This window comes from Petromyzon marinus, chromosome 31, assembly GCF_048934315.1.
Source record: "Petromyzon marinus isolate PM22_M1 ecotype Great Lakes invasive population chromosome 31, UKy_Petmar_22M1.pri1.0, whole genome shotgun sequence".
Lineage (NCBI taxonomy): Eukaryota > Metazoa > Chordata > Hyperoartia > Petromyzontiformes > Petromyzontidae > Petromyzon > Petromyzon marinus.
Window position 1 is genome coordinate 14,292,029 of NC_133697.1, and position 22,439 is coordinate 14,314,467.

The following is a 22,439-nucleotide window of genomic DNA, read 5'->3' on the forward strand; positions in this document are numbered from 1 at the left end:
TCCCGATTGTCTCCGAAATAAAGTTGTTGGCTGCGAATCGGGATATACTGTTGATGGGCACATCAGCAAGTTTATGTTGGGGGGGGGGGGCCCGGGGCAAACCCCACACCGTGCCCCCCCCCCCTCCCGCCGCGCCTTCAAACTAAACCTGAAGTGTTACATCTGACACCGTGACGTCGAAGCGCGGGACTCCCCCAAATGACGGGGCCCGGGGCGGTCACGCCGATTCGCCGTGTACCCCAGGGACGGCTCTGTGAGCAGTGGCAGAGCGGGCCGGGGCCAGGAGTCCGAGTGTGAAACACAGAAGAAGAACTCTTCTGTGACTCCAAGCTTCACGACACCGCCTTGGTGCCGATTCCACTGCAGATGCATCGTCCACTTGCGTCTACGCTTAACACATTCATGTGCTTTTTTTTTTGTTCGGTTGTAAAGGAAACGATTGATGGATGCGGAGGGTCCGAGTCAAGCACTTACTTCTTCCTCTGCTTCACCATGCGACCGGCCCATATAAACAATCACACCACCACCACCATCATCACCATCATCCGTTTCGAGATTACACTTCTCCCGTTCCTCTCACCATGTCCAATGTAACTCTGCAACTCGCTCGTCAGACGCCGCCGCCGCCAACGAAGTTGTGCAGCTGCTGGGTGCCGTGCGTGTGGCGCACAGCACGCTGACACCGTGCCCAACACCCGGGCGCTCTCCCCCCTCTCCCCACCACCACCCACCCCGACCCAACCCCACCACTGCCGCCTCTCCTCCCCTCCACTCGTCTCCTATCAACACTCCCCCTGACCCACGTAGCCTGTGCTTGCTACACCACCACTACCACCACCATTCCTCGGCAGACGTTGTTCAACGCAGACGTCCCACACACCCCCACCCACCGCACCGCCCTTTTAAAGAGGCTCGCTCGTTATCAAGCCGCCACAAACGATTTATTTGCCTCTGACGTTGGTCGTGATTATACCTACACACACGCATATATAGTGTGTGTGCGCACATATAGTGTGTGTGTGTCAGGCGCGATGCCCAAGTTGTCCGAACGTTATTGTCTCTCTTAACGGGGGTTGGTTCAACTCATCTTGACAAGTTCAAATGAAGGAAGAGATAATGTATGAGCTATGTGACCACAAGATGTACATGCATGTGCCGTGCAACACGAGACGACAGGTAACGTTGTCGGTTGCGTTCAATCGTCACCTTTCGCTTTGACGTTGCTTCGTTGTGAACGGCTTACCCTCAAACACGCCACTTTTACGTTACCTGCTCCGAGTTACACGTTTTTATCCACTCGATATAATCCGTAAACGGTTACTGTGACAATTATGTTATGGTTCCTCTCTCCCCCACTCAAAATAAATCGGTTTAACTCTGTTAAATGTGGCAAAGTGTTTAAAGAATACTTGTGTGTGTGTGTGTAAGTACTGTATAGCATTATACCTTTTATACAAATGCCTTGTTATATATTTAATCTGGAATGCAGAATTTCACACGCAACACTGAATTGTATTTATAGACGTCCCCATAAATGCACTGCGTAGTTCAAACAACATAGCAGGCATACGGCTTCCTAAATTTGACATCTTTCCGTGATTTTTAATGTTCGGCTAATAATAACGTGAAGTTAATGTATCATGTAGTTGCAATATGTGGTGTTCGTGGTTAGGTCTGGGTGCTTGCTCACAGTACTCGCCCGAACAATGTGTACGTAAACCACCCTGATTATAATTTTTGTGGTATTACTGCATGTCATTTTGTGTCAAACTCGGACCCGTGCCGTAAAGAGAGAGAGATACGGTGGTTTCACCAGCGTTGATTCGAGCAAGCGTGACTGCTGATGAGCAACTGTGTGTCAAAATCCGTTCACATTTTCTTGAACTTCTTTCCGCACTGCACGTAGCTGGGTAAAACAGTACCAAATCACGTTGCTGAACGTAGTCACTCTTGTCAGGAGGTTGTGCGGCTGATGAGTTGTGCAAGACATTTTTTATTTTTGCTCTGTGGAGAGACGAATATGTGGAGGGGAGACATTGCTTATTTATTTTATGCATCGACATGTGGGGGAGGGAGGGGGTGCCTTGGGTGAGTGTAATTCTAACCCCCACCTCGGCTTCAATTCGTATCGTCCAGAGGAAGAATAAAGAGAAGCGATGGCTGATGACTTTCCTTCTGGTGGTGGGACTGTTGCTGGTGGGCGCCTTCCTTCTGCTGCCACTCTTCTGGGATTCGGAAAGCCAGGGCCAGTCTGAGTTGTCGGAAGGGGTCATCGCAGTGTGTGAGGACTCGTGCAGGTACTGCGCGTACGTGACGCCTCATTGCTGGTGGTGGTGGTGGTTGTTGTTGTCAGGGCCTCTCATTCGATATTTTGCGACGATGACAAAAAAAACACCGCTTGCAGTCTCGTTGCAGGGATTATCGACAGCAAGGCAACGACTTGCCGCTGGAGTTTAGAGTACGGTACACAAGTATAATCCGATGAACAGGTTTGCCAAATCTATAATATAAGTGTTTGGGTTCGATCGCGTAAACCACATGTGTCGTTAAACCCAGTACCACCCGACACAGCCAATTAATAAGGTTTTTCACGTCAACAGAACAATTCGTTACTAGTACAGCACACCGGTGTGTTGGAGAGTAAATCCACGATAATTACAACCTGAGTACGACGTTTCGTGAGTAATTGCAACTATCATCATCTGGCGACAGCTAGATGATGATAATCTGATGATGCTAATCTGGCTGTCGCCTAATGATGATAGTTGTAATTTCTGGCGAAACGTCGTACTAGAATTGTAAATGTTGTGGATTTACTGTCCAACACACCGGTGTGCTGTACTAGCGACGAATTGGCACGTTCTGTTGACGTGACAACCCTCACTAGTTGGCTGTGTCGGGTGGTGGCGGGTGTACCGACACATTTATATATTTACGCGATCTAACCCAAAACACTCTATTATGGATAATGTTGGTCGCGGAAGCCTATGTGTTAAACTGAGGTTTATAAAAGTTAGATGCAGTGCCGTGAGGACAAAGTAAGACGATATGGATGTGGCAACAACATCCCTGGAACAGCGTCCCCTGACTGTTCTGGATGAAATTAAGCACTGAGTTTTTTTTGTTTCATTCTCAAGTGTCCACCGGCAATCCGGCCTCCAATGATTCGCTCCCACCAACCCCCCTCAATTCGATAAATGATGCCGGGGTAAACAGTTTGACTCAAGAATTGATTATTATATTACATTTTACATTGTGGTGCCACCACCCGACACAGCCAATTAGTAATAAGGTTTGTCACGCGAACATCACATTCCAATTCGTTACGAGCACCAGCATATCGCTTGTGTGTTCAAAAGTAAACGCACAACATTTACAATTTATATTAACGCGATATAATCCCCCCAAAAAACCTCGTGGATAATATCGGTCGCGAAAGCCGGCGTGTTAAAGATAAAGTTGCAGCCCTGCAGTGTCTTGCTCACTCCGCTGATGGTGGAAAGCCCCCCCCCCCCGCCTGTGCTCATTCAACAGAGGAATCGCAAAACCTCCACGAACTCTCTCCTAAAGTCACCGCTCTCTCTCTCGCTCTCCTCGTGGCCAGCAGACATTGGCATCGAGCTCCTGAGCAGATTTCTTCCATTGTGCCCAAGGATAAGGGAATCGCGAGCAGCCTCACATCTGCCCAGTCAGCGAGGTGCTGCTCGTGCTATGGACGAGCGCAGCTTCTGTTATCGGGGTGCGACCTTTGGTAGCCTGGCTGTGTGGGAGGCTGCGCCGGAAACGCGTTCCGAATCTAGCCTTGCGGGTGGTGTCATCTATTCGTGGCAAATGGGACTATACATTCTTGCTCATATATTTGACATCGCCTTTTTTTTTGCGTGCAATAGCAGCACCAGCAGCACCAGCAGCGGCGGCGGCGGCGGCGTCTCTGTTATCGTGTTAGGCACACGCCGAGGGGCTCACGCGCACCGCGCCACTCCCAGCCACGCGTGGTGCGTGGTGGTCTCCTGTTCCCTGAGCAGTCCCCGTGGACGTCCATGGGCAGTTGGCCAGGGCGCGGCGAGGAAGCTGGCGCAGGCGAACTGTGGGAGTTGCCGCGGGTGGGGAGGTCGGGGGTCCAAACGGTGGCTCGATGCCCGGCGCTGTACGCAACCCTCCCCGCCTCCCAGCCCACACGCCGATTGATTAAATGGCAATGCAATAGACCAGCAGAAGGGCCCCAATCACTTGGCCCCGTAATGTCAGTAGGAGTGGGGCCATCATCGACAACCAATGTCTGGGTCCGTGTGGGTTGCTTCCCATCTGGAGTTCCCCTCCCAGTCTCTGAATTCCCTTGCGGCTTCGGGGCTTGTGGTCCGTGAGTGCGGGGTGCGCTACCAGGTGTTACATCTCGTTGTCCTTCCTCCGCACCACCGATTAGCACGGCTACGTACGGTGCGAAAGAAGTTCAACATACTTGATGATTATGGTGAAGATGTGATTTGTATTTAAGCACAATTCACATCACAGCTCTGAGTGCACGGGCTGGTGTCATATCGAACACATTATTACTACTCGTTGGTGAAATTCAAGGTACAGACGATAATAATAATGAGGGTTAATATAACATTAACGTAAAATGTTTCATGATGTACAAAGATTGCATTGACATTAGTGCCCTGTGCCAAAAAGCCAGCTTTTTACACGGCCAGCGGCTGCCGTGTGGCAGGGGGATGGAGAGGGATGGAGAGGGTGGAGAGGGTGGAGAGGGATGGAGAGGGTGGAGAGGGTGGAGAGGGTGGAAAGGGTGGAGAGTGATGGAGAGGGTGGAGAGGGATGGAGAGGGTGGAGAGTGATGGAGAGGGTGGAGACGGATGGAGAGGGTGGAGAGGGTGGAAAGGGTAGAGAGTGATGGAGAGGGTGGAGAGTGATGGAGAGTGATGGAGAGGGTGGAGAGTGATGGAGAGGGTGGAGAGGGATGGAGAGGGTGGAGAGGGATGGAGAGGGTGGAGAGGGTGGAAAGGGTAGAGAGTGATGGAGAGGGTGGAGAGTGATGGAGAGTGATGGAGAGGGTGGAGAGTGATGGAGAGGGTGGAGAGGGATGGAGAGGGTGGAGAGGGTGGAGAGGGTGGAGAGGGATGGAGAGGGTGGAGAGGGTGGAGAGGAATGGAGAGGGTGGAGAGTGATGGAGAGTGATGGAGAGGGTGGAGAGTGATGGAGAGGGATGGAGAGGGATGGAGAGGGTGGAGAGGAATGGAGAGGGTGGAGAGTGATGGAGAGGGATGGAGAGGGTGGAGAGTGATGGAGAGGGATGGAGAGGGTGGAGAGTGATGGAGAGGGTGGAGAGGGTGGAGAGGAATGGAGAGGGTGGCTAGTGATGGAGAGTGATGGAGAGGGTGGAGAGTGATGGAGAGGGATGGAGAGGGATGGAGAGGGATGGAGAGTGATGGAGAGGGTGGAGAGTGATGGAGAGGGTGGAGAGTGATGGAGAGGGTGGAGAGGGTGGAGAGGGTGGAAAGGGTGGAGAGTGATGGAGAGGGTGGAGAGGGATGGAGAGGGTGGAGAGTGATGGAGAGGGTGGAGAGGGATGGAGAGGGTGGAGAGGGTGGAAAGGGTAGAGAGTGATGGAGAGGGTGGAGAGTGATGGAGAGTGATGGAGAGGGTGGAGAGTGATGGAGAGGGTGGAGAGGGATGGAGAGGGTGGAGAGGGTGGAGAGGGTGGAGAGGGATGGAGAGGGTGGAGAGGAATGGAGAGGGTGGAGAGTGATGGAGAGGGTGGAGAGTGATGGAGAGGGATGGAGAGGGATGGAGAGGGTGGAGAGGGATGGAGAGGGTGGAGAGTGATGGAGAGGGATGGAGAGGGTGGAGAGTGATGGAGAGGGATGGAGAGGGTGGAGAGTGATGGAGAGGGTGGAGAGGGTGGAGAGGAATGGAGAGGGTGGCTAGTGATGGAGAGTGATGGAGAGGGTGGAGAGTGATGGAGAGGGATGGAGAGGGATGGAGAGGGATGGAGAGGGTGGAGAGGGATGGAGCGGGTGGAGAGTGATGGAGAGGGTGGAGAGTGATGGAGAGGGATGGAGAAGGTGGAGAGTGATGGAGAGTGATGGAGAGGGATGGAGAGGGATGGAGAGGGTGGAGAGGGATGGAGAGGGTGGAGAGGGTAGAGAGGGATGGAGAGGGTGGAGAGTGATGGAGAGGGTGGAGAGGGTGGAGAGGGTGGAGAGTGATGGAGAGGGTGGAGAGTGATGGAGAGGGTGGAAAAGGGTGGAGAGGGTGGAGAGTGATGGAGAGGATGGAGAGTGATGGAGAGGGTGGAGAGGGATGGAGAGGGTGGAGAGGGTGGAGAGTGATGGAGAGGGATGGAGAGTGATGGAGAGGGTGGAGAGGGTGGAGAGGGTGGAGAGTGATGGAGAGGGATGGAGAGGGTGGAGAGTGATGGAGAGGGTGGAGAGGGTGGAGAGGGTGAAGAGGGTGGAGAGGGATGGAGAGGGATGGAGAGGGTGGAGAGGGATGGAGAGGGTGGAGAGGGTGGAGAGGGATGGAGAGGGTGGAGAGGGATGGAGAGGGTGGAGAGGATGGAGATGGTGGAGAGGGATGGAGAGGGTGGAGAGGGATGGAGAGGGTGGAGAGGGATGGAGAGTGATGGAGAGGGTGGAGAGGGTGGAGAGTGATGGAGACGGATGGAGAGGGTGGAGAGTGATGGAGAGGGTGGAGAGGGATGGAGAGGGTGGAGAGGGTGGAGAGGGTGGAGAGGGATGGAGAGGGTGGAGAGGGTGGAGAGGAATGGAGAGGGTGGAGAGTGATGGAGAGTGATGGAGAGGGTGGAGAGTGATGGAGAGGGATGGAGAGGGATGGAGAGGGTGGAGAGGAATGGAGAGGGTGGAGAGTGATGGAGAGGGATGGAGAGGGTGGAGAGTGATGGAGAGGGATGGAGAGGGTGGAGAGTGATGGAGAGGGTGGAGAGGGTGGAGAGGAATGGAGAGGGTGGCTAGTGATGGAGAGTGATGGAGAGGGTGGAGAGTGATGGAGAGGGATGGAGAGGGATGGAGAGGGATGGAGAGTGATGGAGAGGGTGGAGAGTGATGGAGAGGGTGGAGAGTGATGGAGAGGGTGGAGAGGGTGGAGAGGGTGGAAAGGGTGGAGAGTGATGGAGAGGGTGGAGAGGGATGGAGAGGGTGGAGAGTGATGGAGAGGGTGGAGAGGGATGGAGAGGGTGGAGAGGGTGGAAAGGGTAGAGAGTGATGGAGAGGGTGGAGAGTGATGGAGAGTGATGGAGAGGGTGGAGAGTGATGGAGAGGGTGGAGAGGGATGGAGAGGGTGGAGAGGGTGGAGAGGGTGGAGAGGGATGGAGAGGGTGGAGAGGGTGGAGAGGAATGGAGAGGGTGGAGAGTGATGGAGAGGGTGGAGAGGGTGGAGAGGGTGGAGAGTGATGGAGAGGGTGGAGAGTGATGGAGAGGGTGGAAAAGGGTGGAGAGGGTGGAGAGTGATGGAGAGGATGGAGAGTGATGGAGAGGGTGGAGAGGGATGGAGAGGGTGGAGAGGGTGGAGAGTGATGGAGAGGGATGGAGAGTGATGGAGAGGGTGGAGAGGGTGGAGAGGGTGGAGAGTGATGGAGAGGGATGGAGAGGGTGGAGAGTGATGGAGAGGGTGGAGAGGGTGGAGAGGGTGAAGAGGGTGGAGAGGGATGGAGAGGGATGGAGAGGGTGGAGAGGGATGGAGAGGGTGGAGAGGGTGGAGAGGGATGGAGAGGGTGGAGAGGGATGGAGAGGGTGGAGAGGATGGAGAGGGTGGAGAGGGATGGAGAGGGTGGAGAGGGATGGAGAGGGTGGAGAGGGATGGAGAGTGATGGAGAGGGTGGAGAGGGTGGAGAGTGATGGAGAGGGATGGAGAGGGTGGAGAGTGATGGAGAGGGTGGAGAGGGATGGAGAGGGTGGAGAGGGTGGAGAGGGATGGAGGGGGTGGAGAGGGTGGAGAGTGATGGAGAGGAATGGAGAGGGGTGGAGAGGGTGGAGAGGGTGGACAGTGATGGAGAGGGTGGAGAGTGATGGAGAGGGTGGAGAGGGTGGAGAGGGTGGAGAGTGATGGAGAGGGTGGAGAGGGTGGAGAGGGTGGAGAGTGATGGAGAGGGTGGAGAGGGTGGAGAGTGATGGAGAGGGTGGAGAGGGATGGAGAGGGTGGAGAGGGGGATAGAGAAGGATGGGCGCCTCAAACAAGGTGGGCATTTGGAATGCGTAAACATCTCCACTCGGAAGAGACAAAGGTGGGCCCCGGCGTGGCTGCTGCCCACCTTACACCCCCCTCGTGTGGCCGTGCCGGCCGTCATATGCGCTGCTACTCGCTAACAGCACTTGCCACGACGGTCTGCTCAGGGGTGGGGGTGGGGATCTTTGTCGCGTGGCAGTGCCTCGCTGATGGAGAGCGTTCCTGACGGCATGGCGTACGGCCCCAACGCGTCCATGCTGCTGTCACTGCACCCGGGGTGGACGCGGCTCGCTCGCTCGGCCCAGCGCACGCTGCAGGTGGCCTCCTTCTTCTGGACCCTGACGGCCAGCGACCTCGGCCTCAACGAGAGCAGCGCGCGAGAGGTGACCCCCCCCCACCACCCCGCGCCAACTTGTGCCCCACTCGTCTGGGGTTCTTGGTTTGCTTTTTGTCAGGTTGGCACGGAAGAGGCTTTCGCGAGCAATGTCATCCATAATATATTTTTTTCCATGCGGTTAGATCGCGTAAATATATAAATGTGTCGTTAAACCCGCCACCACCCGACACAGCCAATTGGTAAGGTTTGTCACGTAAACAGAACGTGCCGATTCTTTACTTGTACAGCACACCGGTGTGTTGACGAGCAAATCTACAACATTTACAATCTTGCTTTAGTGGTGGTTTTCAGGGGGCCAGCTACCTAACAGCTGGTGGTGGGGGGGGGGGGTCTATACAAGATCCGACTGTGCCCCCCCCCCCCTCCTTTCTCCCGACTCGCTTTTACTGAAATAGCTGCGGATGGTTTTTAACCCCACGTAACAATAATATGTAGGCTACAACTATATATTATTGTTCTAAGTTTTAAAAATATTATTTTTTTCCCTTAACCTTTATCACTCGTTTATTTGTTGATTCGGGGCCCCCCTTGTGGCCGACTAGGTTCCTGTGTGTCGCATCACGCTGCCCCCCCCCCCCCACCACAGTAGCCCCTCTGGTGGTGCAGTGTGTGTTTGTGAGTCGGGGGGAGCACAGCAGGCGCGCCTGACAGTCATCTCAGTCAGCCAACCCATGGCACCTGCTGGGGCTGTCCCGTGACCTCACGTCGGCGAGCCTTCGACACTCTCACGTGGTTCTCAAAGTGCACGTGGCCTGGCACAGGCGCCGTGGTGGCGTCGCCGTCACTTAGTGGCGAATAGCGGCTGTGTTGGTATTGGGGGAGCGGTGGGGGAGCGGTGGGGCAGCACTTGGCACGCGCTGCGCGCCTACGAACCCGGCCACCCGAGTTCGAGTCTCTCTCTCACGGCCAACATCGGTGACGGCTCCCTCGGGCCTCCCTTAGGTCGACTCAGTTTCAAATGAGTATGCACTTGGTGTGACGTGTAAACACCGCCACAAGGGAGACAAAGGCGGCCGGGCGTGGCGCTAGTCACGCACACCCGCGTGTGCTCGCTATATTCGAATTCCATTTGTCATTGGCTTGTGCGATCAGAACGTTCTCTGAACAGACGATCACCTCTGTAAGGTCGCTTGCATAGCAGTGAGCTTGCATCTTCCCAGGATGGCTGGCCCTGGTGGTCTGGTGCATCATTACGCATTGCGTATGCATAGCAATACAACGATCATTTACATAAAACTAGGAAACACGAAGAGGAATTTGCCCCCTTCTCAAACCGAAGCCAAGAGCCGCCTCTGACCCAGCCCTGACACAGCAGGCACTGCAATGGAGTGAAATATGGTGACTGCTGTTATTTTTATATTGCTTCACAGTTGTTGCGTGGGGTCGTTTTCTTTTGTTAAATATCAAACGCACATACCGGAGAGATATACTCAGATATGCACGCCTCATTTACGAGGTTGTCCCAGCCCTTGCAGGAGAAAGGTTCACGTCCAGTTTTAGCCAGGGGCAAGCGTTTTTGCAAATGCCAAGAATTCTGGGCTGTGACACACCACCAGGATAGTTCACCACTCTTGCAAATCATGTCACAGTATCTGTCCCTCGGCTTATTACCGTGCAGATATGGGAACGTAGTATTCCGATTGCCGCCAGAGCATTAATATCTCCAGACTTAATATGGTTCAGTGGCAAGGTCCCAATCACACACTTCTCTGCAGACTAAAATTAGTTAATTGTGCACATACAGATCTATTTTATCTTACATATTTGTCTTGTAGACAGAAATCTAATTACAATTTAAAGTACACATCCACAAGGTAATAAGTTATAGCTACTAAGTACATTATTTTTTTTCCTTCATGAATGCTTTGAGCATTTCCAAAAAATAACTCCTTTAAGTTGGGTATCATCATCATTTACCATTACCATGGTCAATCCACTGCTGGATAAAGATGCCTCTAAGCCGCCACAACCTATCGTCATCCTGCGATGGCGACAGGTTGTGTGTGGCTGGGGGTTATCTGACTGTACTTCTTCACGCTGGCCAGTGATGGTTGGTGAAGGTGTAAGGGAGCTCCAGGTCAGATCAAATATCACGAGCCGCTAATATTCGCCATGACCGGGAATATAACTCCGATTGGCGGCGTCACAGCATGTCTGCATGTTGAACCTCCTTCACACCGTACGTAGCCAATCGTGCTAATCGGAGGTGCAAAGTGCAGTGCTCCAACTAAAATGATATTACTTAAAAAATGTTGATAGTGTTCTACAGTGCAGTATTTTCAAAGCATCTGCCATAAAAAAACACACTTGTAGTTATTTTACTTTTTCTGCCACAATATTCTTTATTAAACACACGAGTGCTGTGTGTGTGTTTTTTTTTACAGTTTTTCTAAATTATTCATTTACACATAGAGACAAACGAGTTAGAGAATTTCCAATGTGTAAAGTCATTGTGCTATGCCCCCTACGCCGTCCACAATGTCAACAAGTCACACTTTCTCTCGGTGCAATGATGTTGTTTTAAAGTCACTGCTTCCTTGCAGGGAAAAGACCTCTTGGATCTGCTGCTATCGCTGCCTTCCAAGGGTGTAGCGGTTTCAGCCGTGTCTAGCAACAGCATCGTTTCCGAAAGCACCGACTTTGCTAACCTCACAGCCGCAGGTACACAAAGCCTAACGAACACCCACCTTTTGATTTAAAGCTTTCGTGACTGCAGGGATTCATATACTTGGTTCTTTCGGTAAAGTCACGTAGAAGGGAAACAATAAAATAATAAAAATATAAAAATAAAATTCTCACAACATTTCGACCGCAACACAAGCAGTCATCATCAGGTGTGTTGTGGTTTTCACACCTGATGATCACTGCTTGTGTTGCGGTCGAAACGTCGTGAGAATTTTATTGTTTTATATTTTTATTATTTTATTTGTTTCCCTTCTACGTGACTTTACTGAAAGAACCAAGAATATGAACACCCACCTGTTAAATGTCTCCATCAGAGAGAAAGTCATTCTCGAGGTGGCCAACATTTTTCACTAAAAGAAACGACCTTGTTGGTGTTTTATGTTTCGTTTCGTAGCATACCACAGTGGTGGATTAATGTGAGTCAGTGGCAGATCCTGTGGCCTCGAAATCCACTGCAGAGGAATTTGTGTTTTTGTATTTGTCGGCTCTGAGACGTGCCTTCGTGTTGTTCGGCACAGTATCCGACGTTTCCATGCGCGCGCTGGAAGCTTCTTGAGGAACTGAATATAAATCACCCCCTGAATCCAAATCAGTTTCCTAAAACAAGCTGCCGACGGCACATGGAAACAAAACGTCGAACATCGTGCAGAACGACACGCGGCACTACCCAGGCACGCGACGGGGAGCTGGCATGACCCAATGCATAATTTGACCATTTTAAGAGGGGCTCAGCAAAGTCCGGAATGCTGACTGCCAGTGAAAGACGCGAACCATATTGTCCCCGAGGAACAGGAGCGATTTTTAGGCGTGAAACGACGATTGGTTATTTTGTTAACAATGCCTGCATAAACGCATTCGGCGACGTAACGTATCACTGTATTTATAACGTATGCAATTGATTTGCACATTACACAATAATATACCTTTAGGCTAATGGAATGAGAAACGTAGACCAGCCTAGACAGAAAATATGAGACAGACAATACAAATGAGACATAGTTAAAAAAAAATCCGCCAAAATATTAAATCCTGTATTAGAATCATGACCTCAAATCGTGGCAATTAATTCCATCATCGGGGAAAGTGAATTGATGATAATAATAATAATTATAAATTACATTTATAAAGCGTATTTCTAATGTGCACTCAAGGCGCTGCCTTGAATTGATTGCTGTTGAGTAAGTTGGTGATGCTGGAATTTGGTCAACACTAAAGTTTAATTAGTGCAGTATTTCTTACCCCCTGCCAAGTACGCGCAACACCATGCCTTTGACACGATTGCTCCCAGCATACAATGAAGCTAAGCCCAATTTTGGAAGGAAACATTTCGACGATGAAACTACCAGCGTGCAAAAGTGCGTGACTGATTACATGCAATGTATGGCTGCACGACACAAATGCAATTACTCGGAGTATATATGCATTAAATTTCGATGTAAAGCTTTCGTGACTGTAGGGATTCATCTTCTTGGTTCTTTCGGTAAAGTCACGTAGAATGGAAATAAAATAATAAAAATAAAACATAAAATTCTCATTATATTTCATTTTTATTATTTTATTTCCATTCTACGTGACTTTACCGAAAGAACCAAGAAGATATATATGCATTGTAAATTGACGGTTGCAAGGCCCTGTGTTTTATGAGGCATTGTCTCAACGCTCAATTCGTTATCTCACATGATGATGATAAAAAATAAAAGTGTAACTCTCTTGCCATCTCTTGTCATCACAGGAGCACAAATGAGGCATACTTTAAGCAGAGCAACTTAGGAATATATAACTTAGAAAAGGATCATTTGGTCATTTATACTTTCTTGGTATTTATTTTCTGGTGATTACACGCAGCACTGTGGAGGTTGTTGAAATACACAAAGGTTGTGAAACACTACCTGTGTGATTTAAGGTGCCATCCCCTGGCTTGCCAGGATGAGGCAGCACAGCAAGTTGACTTTTCTCCATCTTTACGGGAATAGAGCGTTGCCCTCTCGCGCGCGTGGATTTTCTGCACGTGCTCCGGTTTCCTCCCACACTCATAAATACTCGGAAATTGGCTGAAAACATTACAAAAAAAATATTTGCAGGATCCTCCTGAATTCGAGTCCACGGACTCGTATTTCTGGATAATTAATAACATAATTCTTATTAATATGATTACGAATGCGGATGGTTTCGAGGTTTAAATTGTCGACAAAACCAAGCTCGCTGTGTTGACATGTAAAGAGACGCGCTCACACACCGAGCTACAGCTGCTGCTCGACATGCGCGTGCCGTGGGGAGCGGCGGCGTAGCGATTAGCGCGTTGCGCTACAAACCTGTCGTCACCAACACCGGTGGCGATAATCCGAACCGGTCCTGGGCCTTCTCTAGGCCGACTCAGTGTTAAATGAGTACCTGGTGCAAACAGGTACTCAACAATCAACACTGCGGTGACAAAGGCGGCCGGGCGTGGTGTTGGCCACCCCACCACCTCGTGTGCTGTGCTGGCCTTCAAGGGGGGCTGGCTGACAGCACTCATCCTAGCAGTCTGTTAAGGCTACACGGGGACCGTTGTCTTGTCTGTGGTGCAGGAGCGCAGACCCGCGTGGTGGACATGTACCGACTGACAGGAGGGGTCATGCACAGCAAGATCTGGGTGGTCGACAGGAAGCACATCTTTATTGGGAGTCCGAACATGGACTGGCGAGCCATCACCCAGGTGCCGGATTTTCCAAGGCAACACCGCCTCCACCGTTCATGAAATAATGACACCAATTTACAGCTGAAACAGTTTCACTTTAAAAGAAAAAATACGATTGTGAAGAAAAAAAAGGGATAGACCAGTTGTCTTTCTTGACCTCGTCTAATTATGTAGTCATAAGATTATGTCCAAGTACAGTTATTGTTCTTCTTTATATACATACAGCGTATTCATGTGTTAGAAGGAGTTGAGGCTCTTACATTTAGAAGTGTTACATGACAGCGGTACACAACTGGATTCGCAATGCAGAGGTTCGGCAGCTCAAACGATGGGGCAAGTTTCTTAAATGCCCCCCCCCCCCTCCAGCCCATCGCTTCTGTCCACCCAGCGGAGCGAATGGATTCACCTGAGTTCCGGAACAGAACATAATTCCAGGCTACTACCGCCATACATTTCGTGTAGTACTGTAAAGCCTGTTCATTAATCAGAGGCACTCTGCCCCCTGCCTAGGTGAAGGAGCTGGGAATTGCCATCTACAACTGCAGCTGCCTGGGAGAGGACCTGGCCAAGGTGTTTGAGGTGTATTGGCTGCTCGGCCGCCCAAACGCCACCATCCCAGCCCACTGGCCCGCAAACCTGAGCACCACCATCAACAAGGAGAAGCCACTGCAAGTGCGCCTCAATGGCACGCCCACCGAGATATACATCTCTGTGAGTGCAGCAACACCACCGGGAACATCATCGTCATTATCGTCACGTACACACGTTTCAGCACACTTACCAGCCAGCGTATGACACAGTGCACATTACCATCGTGTATTATATTATGTAATGCCATTTATAGTCCTTTGTCAATCCACTGCCGAATGACGGCCTCACCATGTTGTGCCGGTCGGGTGGGGGGGGGGAGGGTTGTTGAAGAGAGGGGGCCCAGGACTTGTTCAGATTTCACTCACAACCGATGTTCATAATTGTCCAGGAAGCAAACGCAGGCTTCCTGGAGCAGTGCAATAACCACTGCACCATCACTCCACCCCATGATTGGGTAACATCATAACTAGAACAAGTGTACTGAGAGTTACGGTAATTTATAAACCACGTTAACACTAAACTAAGCCTGAATATTCCATAAGGTTTTATGTCAATATAAAACAAAGGTATATACAAATTTACAATTTACTTTGTTACAAATTACATAAATTGTGATTGATGATGACAAAATGATGACCGATGACCAAGAGTAATGATGTGAGTGGCAGCCAAGGAATGGAATTAATGGAGCGATTAAGGCTGCTTGGGTCGGTCTCCATCCACCAGAGGGATGACCACGAATGACGATACTGATGATGTAGAATCACGCATGAACCCACGGCACAGGCGCCGTGATGACGTCACCGTCACTTAGTGACGGTGACGTCACTTGGTGGCAATTTACGGAGTGCCCTTCGCAACAAATGTTTGCCCACATGACCCATTGACCTTTCGCCTCTTACGCAGAGTTCTCCGCCGAGCCTGTGTGCCACGGGGCGCACCTCCGACCTCGATGCCATCTTGAGCGTCATCGACTCCGCCCGGACGTTCGTGCACATCGCCATCATGAACTACTTCCCCATCAAGGAGTTCCACACGCTTCCCAGGTGCTTCTCAAACACAAGCGTAGCGCCAAATCCGCTCACGCTCGGCTTTGTTGCCGGATAGCCCTTGTGGCCAAACCGAATCGGGGGCGTTGTCTCTTCAGAATCCGCATCTGCCCAGCTTAAGGGTTGGGTGACAGAATTATTTTTCAATCACATTTAAAAAAAAGTATACAAACGAACAACTTAAGGTAGCCATCCTTGCATTGAGCAATTACAATAAAATGCAACCTGTGTGTATAAATAAGCTACATGTTGCATCAACATATTTTTAAATAGACAGCTCTTCTTGTCAATAATCGGATTCTGCTTAAAAGAACCACAGTTTACAAATGTGTGAAATAAAGCATCCCGTATTTGATAACAACACACATCTGAACAAAATCCTGTCCGTGCGCAGATCGTTATCTCCATGGGAAAAGAACAACGTTTACTTGTTTGAGGCATTTACATCCAGGTGGCCCAGTTGAGAATGACACATCCTGTTCCTCGTAGTAACACAAAAATTACAGCCCTTTGTCAATGTGGTGCCGGATGTCGGCCTCCCCAAACTGTGCCGAGCTTGGGCGCTCTTTCACCACACGTCACAACGCAAAATTAACTCCCAGAAGTCTGTGTGACCGATGCGATGTGTAAAACAAGCCATTTAGTTGTTGTGATTTAAAGCTTTCGTGACTGCAGTCATTCATATTCTTAGCTCTTTCGGTAAAGTCACGTTGAAGGGAAGCAATAAAATAATAAAATATATATAAAACAATAAAAAATTCTCACGACGTTTCGACCATAACACAAACGGTCGTCATCAGGTGTGTCGGTTTGCATAATTTATGCAAACGTGACTTTACCGAAAGAGCTAAGAATATGAATTTAGTTGTTGTTTGTTCTATGCTGAGGGAAAGATGTGGGCACGAGTGCGAATTGGTTGCTTTTATTTGGGCTCACCACCTCGGTCGGTGTGGGTTGGTGCAGAGGCGACCCAGGGCTGCTTCATATATCACTGAAGCAGTCCTGGACAGGAATCCAACTCCGGTTGCCGTCTTCCCAGTGGTAGGATGACATATAGTACAAGTTTTGATTTAAAGCTTTCGTGACTGCAGGGATTCATATTCTTGGGTTTTTCGGTAAAGTCACGTAGAAGGGAAACAATAAAATAATACAAATATAAAACAATAAAATTCTCACGACGTTTCAACTGCAACACAAGCAAACATCATCAGGTGTGAAAACCACAACAAGAAAATTTTTCACATTTTCGAAACGTCGTGAGAATTTTATTGTTTTATATTTTTATTATTTTATTGCTTCCCTTCTACATGACTTTACCGAAAGAACCAAGAATATATAGTACAAGTTCTCTACTTATACTGCTTACACTTGTAGTAGGGAAGCCTTGAGTTGCTACCACTGAGATCTTGAGTTTGAATCCCCGCAGCTGCCTGCTGTTAAATTTGGTTCCCAAGTGCCGTGAGCTGATGGTCTCAGCCTGGTCACAAGTGGACCGCACAAAACACCATCACGTTCAATTCAGTTCTGCACTTAAATTTAGCTCAAGTCCAACTTCACCGTCACGTGACAAAATCTGCTCTCAGTGACGGAGCGGGTGGGAATGTGCTGCCCTCTACTGTGCGAAACACCTCAGGATTGTCGGAGGCAGCTCTGCGGCATCCACTTCCGTGGGCCAATTTCTAATGTGAAGGGGTCGCGCTGCCCTGCGGGAGAACCGTATCTCGACGTGACGCCGATTGCGCGACCCGGATACCCAATTGTATATCCACTGCAAAGCCCAGGGGGGTTACAAAAAATAAAACCCAGAGGCGCTAACCGGCAGCGCCGCTCACTCGCCAGGTACTGGCCGGCTATCGACGAGAGGCTGCGCCGCGCGGCCTACGAGCGGCGCGTCCACGTGAAGCTGCTGGTGGGCTGCTGGCACTACACGCGCACCTCCATGTTCATCTTCCTGCGCTCGCTGCAGGCGCTCTCCGACAACTCCACGGGCTGCGACGTCGAAGTGGTGGGTAGTGGCGGCGGCGGCGGCGGCGGCGGCCTAGACCATCGTCCAGCTGTTTGTTAGCCAGGGGTGGCCCCCCCCCCCCCCCCTGCCCGCAATCACTTGCTCACGCCACCGCTGGCCAAAGAGTCTCTCGGTAGAGGGAGCCTCGAGATACTGCCTCTAGACGAGGGCATTTGGATTCATTTTTTCACGTTGATCAGAAAGCTTGGATATGGTGGGGAGTACCCACGCTTTACTCCACCACGAATGAGCTGCCGGTCGACTAACTGTCGTACACCCATTTATACTGCCGGGGTAGGGATTTAAGAGACTTGACCATTGCATCACGGGGGACTTGGCAGCCATGTGGATAGCCTCGTGGGTAAACATCATTGCTGGTGAGCTGGAATGCAGAGTTGATGGTTCATTTCCCATAATAAATGCAATCATGTGATGGGGGCATTCAGGAACATTTGCAGACAATGTTATTTTTAAGGCAACCTGTCACGTTTGCTTTTAAACCTTCGACCTTCGTTTTTACGAGAGTGAATTCAACGCCACCATTTCTGCCACCACATCGCAGCATTTCACTTCCAGTGTAAAGTGTTACCGTGGGTGTACCAGCACAGTGGCTGTCTCTTGTGGCTTACAGAGAGCTCAAGGACCCGTCTGCGTAATCTAACAATGAGGCTGACACGAGCGCTTGTCTTGTTTGCCACTCAACAGAAAGTCTTCAAGATCCCAGTCGACGAGCACCACAAGTCTATTCCTGCCACTCGTATTTACCACCACAAGTTCATGGTGACTGAAAACACGGCTTACATAGGTAAAGGACACCTTTACGGGCAAACACGACTGCAACCATACACCTATTACTCCCACGTAGGAGCATGAACCATCACCACTCAAACTCCGGTCATCTTCGCAGCAGAGGCGGCTTTTGGCTAACCATCGAGCAAAAACGGTTACCGCATCGCGCGTTTCTAGATGGGCTTCTGCGGCCGTCTGGAAAGCTCTTCCTTCCGATATTAGGAAGCCACCGGCGCTATGTACTTTTAAATCTAGATTGAAAACTCATTTCTTGAGAACCGCCTTTTGTGTTATGGTCGAAACGTCGTGAGAATTTGTATTGTTTTATATATATTTTATTATTTTGTTGTTTCCCTTCAACGTGACTTTACCGAAAGAACTAAGAATATAACCGCCTTTTGTGTTTAGTTTTGTTGTCCTTCCCTCTGCACCTCCGATTAGCACAGTGGGCTACGTACGGTGCGAACGAAGTTCAACATACATACATAATCATCAGCTCTAATAAAAGCAGTAGCATGATGGTCATTAAACGAAACATTTTTTTGACTGAGCTACAATCAGTCTACCACATTGCTTCGTGATATTTCTTAAAGGTTTTCACACAGCACAACACGATGAATAAACTAAAAACAAAGTTAATGTTTTATAATCGTTGAATATGCATGGATATTTACAATACGCAGCTTTTGACTTCGAATTCTAATAGTTTGAAATGTTAAATATCAGTGTCGCCCAGCACCGTGCATACGTGTGCCACGTTATAGTTTTGGCTTAAAGTCGGTGGGACGGTTCACACCCAGGTGTTGAGAGTTAATGTTCTGTCTCAACTTCTTATATAATCCACGCTCACCACTGGCACTCCAGCACAATGCTAGACCCACACTTGGAAAGTTGTGAGTTCAGTTATCCAGTTTAGGTTCGGCCTGAGTGAGATAATGAGACCTACAGTGTGTACCTTAAACTTAATCACCTCGAATAAACTGCGGTGTAAATATTCTCCGAGCGCGTGGAACGAAACGTTGGACTTCACGTCAAGCAACACGAGCTACACAGCACAAGCGGCGAACATTTACCTGGTGACATTAATGTATTCTCTAGCCTCATCGTCTACTCCAGTGTCAACAGCCAACCTTCCAATCGCCTTCTTTTACATTCCCACCTAGGAACATCCAACTGGGCGGAGGACTACTTCATTGACACGGCCGGGGTCGGTCTGGTGATGAACGAGACCAAAGCCAAGCTCGGCGCAACTCAGGGACCTGACCAGGCTCCCTCGGGGACAGTTCGGGACCAGCTGGAGGCTGTGTTCTCCCGGGACTGGGACTCTGAGTACGCCCACAAACTGACCTCACGCTGGGCCATGCAGAACATATGTCGCTGAGCGTTGAACACGAGGAACCGGCCCTCCAGGGCAAGGGGATTTCTTGCCGAAAAATCAACACGTGAATGGACCAATGGAATGTGTGGTTGAAATTAAGTTTTGTTAACTCATGGCATATCTTGCGTTTGACTCCATTTTGACACTTAAATTTGGTTTGGTCACGCTCATTGTCTGCAGTCTCACCTGATTGACAATGAAGATTTAATGCGTGGAATTGAAATCAATTTGGAAGAATTTTTTACTTTAAAAAAATCCATCGAAAAAACAACACGTAATTTTCCTTATCAAGACCTTTAAAATTAAACAAGTGATTTGACTTAAGAGCATGCCTGCTACTTGCATATGGTACATAGCGTGGCACATTGGTAAAATGTGGTTAAAGAGTATAATATCCACAGTGCAGTGTTTTTTCTTTAAATCGCGCACAAATATTCAGAATGACAACCGTATGATGATTTAAGAATGGACAAAACAGCTCACGGGTAAAGGCGCTGATTCTTAAAGCGGTGATCTAATTAAACTTGAATTCAAAAATATGTTTTTGTTGTCACTGAATGTGGAAAACCAATCACTGTAAATGAAGCAGGCTGATTGCTATCGTGTCCACTATATTTTATGTTAATTACGAATGCAATGACGCATTTAAAACACTCATTACAAAGACCAATTTGCTCAATCTTTCGATTATCTCTCTGAATCCAAGAGCCTCACAATATGACATTTGGATTCAACCTCAAATAGTAACATGGTACAGCTTCATGGGACACAACAATGATCTGGCCAAATACTTATCTGGGAAATTGTAAAAAAAAATACAGACCACTGGATTTGGTGCAACATCGTATCCCATGAGTATACCATCACAAGTTCACTGGGTGAGCCAATTTAAACACGGCGAGCTGCATATGTAAGGGGTTGCATTTTTTCCCCTGCTTTTCCAGTACGGTATATGTCGCTGTTGATGTTTATAAAATATGAATGTCGATGCAAAAGATTATTTTGGTTAATGCAGAGTAACAGTCCCAACGAGGGGCAGTATAGTTGTCTCAGCTCAGTATGCGTTTGCCTTGTAGGCGTTCTGCTGGTTGAGGAGAGAGGACTTTTCCAAGACAGAAATTGAGATGCACAGATGTACTTTGAACGAGAGTGTACAGGATCCTCTCTGGAGTATTCCACTTAGTCCAGGGGTCGGCAACCTTTCATAGAAGAAGAAGGACGTTGTTTTGTTTTTGACTTTGACCAAAATAGTTCGAGAGCCGCATCACACGCACAACTACTTGTATACAGCAGACGACAAACACATTCTGACTTAAATAAACAAAATAAGTGACGGAATAAATTTTGTCTCCTTAGTTTTTCCCCCCCCCTTGAGCTATTCCTTAACAATGCAGTTTAAATTGTTGTAATGTCGTTGTCACCGAGACATTCAACAGTGACCCATTCCCAGTGCCGGATTAAGCTAATGCGGCGCCTGTAGCATATGTTATAAAGGGGCCCTAAATAACAAAATAAATTAAAACACGAAATTTTTACTTTTTAGTAAAGTAATTGGATTTTTGTATTTGCTATACAGCCAGATAATACGACAAATCGCTAACCTTAAACACCCAGTCATTCAAAAAGTTGAAGGCGGTATAGTACTATAGTAATAGAGCAAGTGCAGAATCACTGAACCGGAATTGATAGCTTGAAAGCATTTAGCGCGGGGCCCTTGAAAGTGCGGGGCCCGTAGCTACTACTATATATGTAGTAGTAGCTACTACTAGTAGCTACTACTACATATATAGTAGCTACTACTAGTAGCTACTAGTAGTAGCTACGGGCTATGTAGTAGCTACTACTACATAGTACCTACTATGTAGTAGTAGCTACTTTTGTTACTACGATAATCCGACACTGCCCATTCCCTGCCATATTTTATAAATTATCTTTACCTTAAATTACGTTTAAAGATTTAAGTTTTTTTTTTAAACGGCTGCCCGCAATGGGGAAGCCAACGAGCCACCCCATGTGGCTCTGGAGACCCACCCGGTGTGCCCACCCGGTGTGCCCACCCGGTCTGCCCACCCGGTGTGCCCACCCGGTCTGCCCACCCGGTCTGCCGACCCCTGGAGACGCGTCACGGCCCGACACGAGAGCACGTTTGTTGCAATGGGGCCCCGACTGGTGCCAGGAGAATCGATAGAAGCAGAGCTGCGTTGAGCACGGAACTTTTGCTCCAGCGCCTGAAACAGACCATTGCATATATATCGCAGTGCCTGAGAAAGTAATTGAAAATTCAGAAGCTCAAAAGACAACATTTTGTTAAACATTCCAGGGGTTTCCACACATTCCAGGTCAAGTTTTGCGCTTTGGAATAAATACGTTTGTGGAAGTGCACGCGTGTGAAAACCACTGTGGAGCTGAGGAAGGTGGTTGTTATTATGGCCAGAGGTTTACTATCACAGCATAGCCAGCACGTCGAGAAGAATTGGTGATGAGTAGGAATCTTTGTATTAGTTTTATAAACTTAAATCATTAATACAATTGAAGAGAATGACAATGGGAAACGCTAGGTTAAGGAATGATATAACTCAGGACAGAACGTAAGGTTTGTTACTGAATTTGTATCTGAAGATGTGGGGGGGAGGAGGTGGGCGCGAGGCGAATCATAAATCAATGTCAAGCTATACTTTACTGTA

At 49.1% G+C, this 22,439-nt stretch overlaps 1 protein-coding gene across 2 annotated transcripts; it reads left to right on the top strand.

The window, feature by feature from the left end:
• Window positions 1-820: 820 nt before the first annotated feature.
• On the top strand, window positions 821-21,097 carry LOC116947891 (5'-3' exonuclease PLD3-like). Of its 2 annotated transcripts, XM_032964165.2 has the most exons (10): window positions 822-1,176; window positions 2,137-2,297; window positions 8,384-8,567; window positions 11,125-11,242; window positions 13,834-13,961; window positions 14,454-14,654; window positions 15,441-15,580; window positions 17,423-17,588; window positions 18,294-18,393; window positions 19,541-21,097. In XM_032964165.2, the coding sequence occupies exons 1-10, from the start codon at window positions 1,102-1,104 to the stop codon at window positions 19,756-19,758; spliced, it is 1,491 nt and encodes a 496-aa protein (XP_032820056.1). In that variant the 5' UTR covers window positions 822-1,101; the 3' UTR covers window positions 19,759-21,097. The 2 variants fall into 2 exon arrangements, with proteins under 2 accessions (XP_032820057.1, XP_032820056.1); XM_032964166.2 differs by lacking the exon at window positions 2,137-2,297 and having other exon boundaries at window positions 821-1,176.
• Window positions 21,098-22,439: the final 1,342 nt, after the last annotated feature.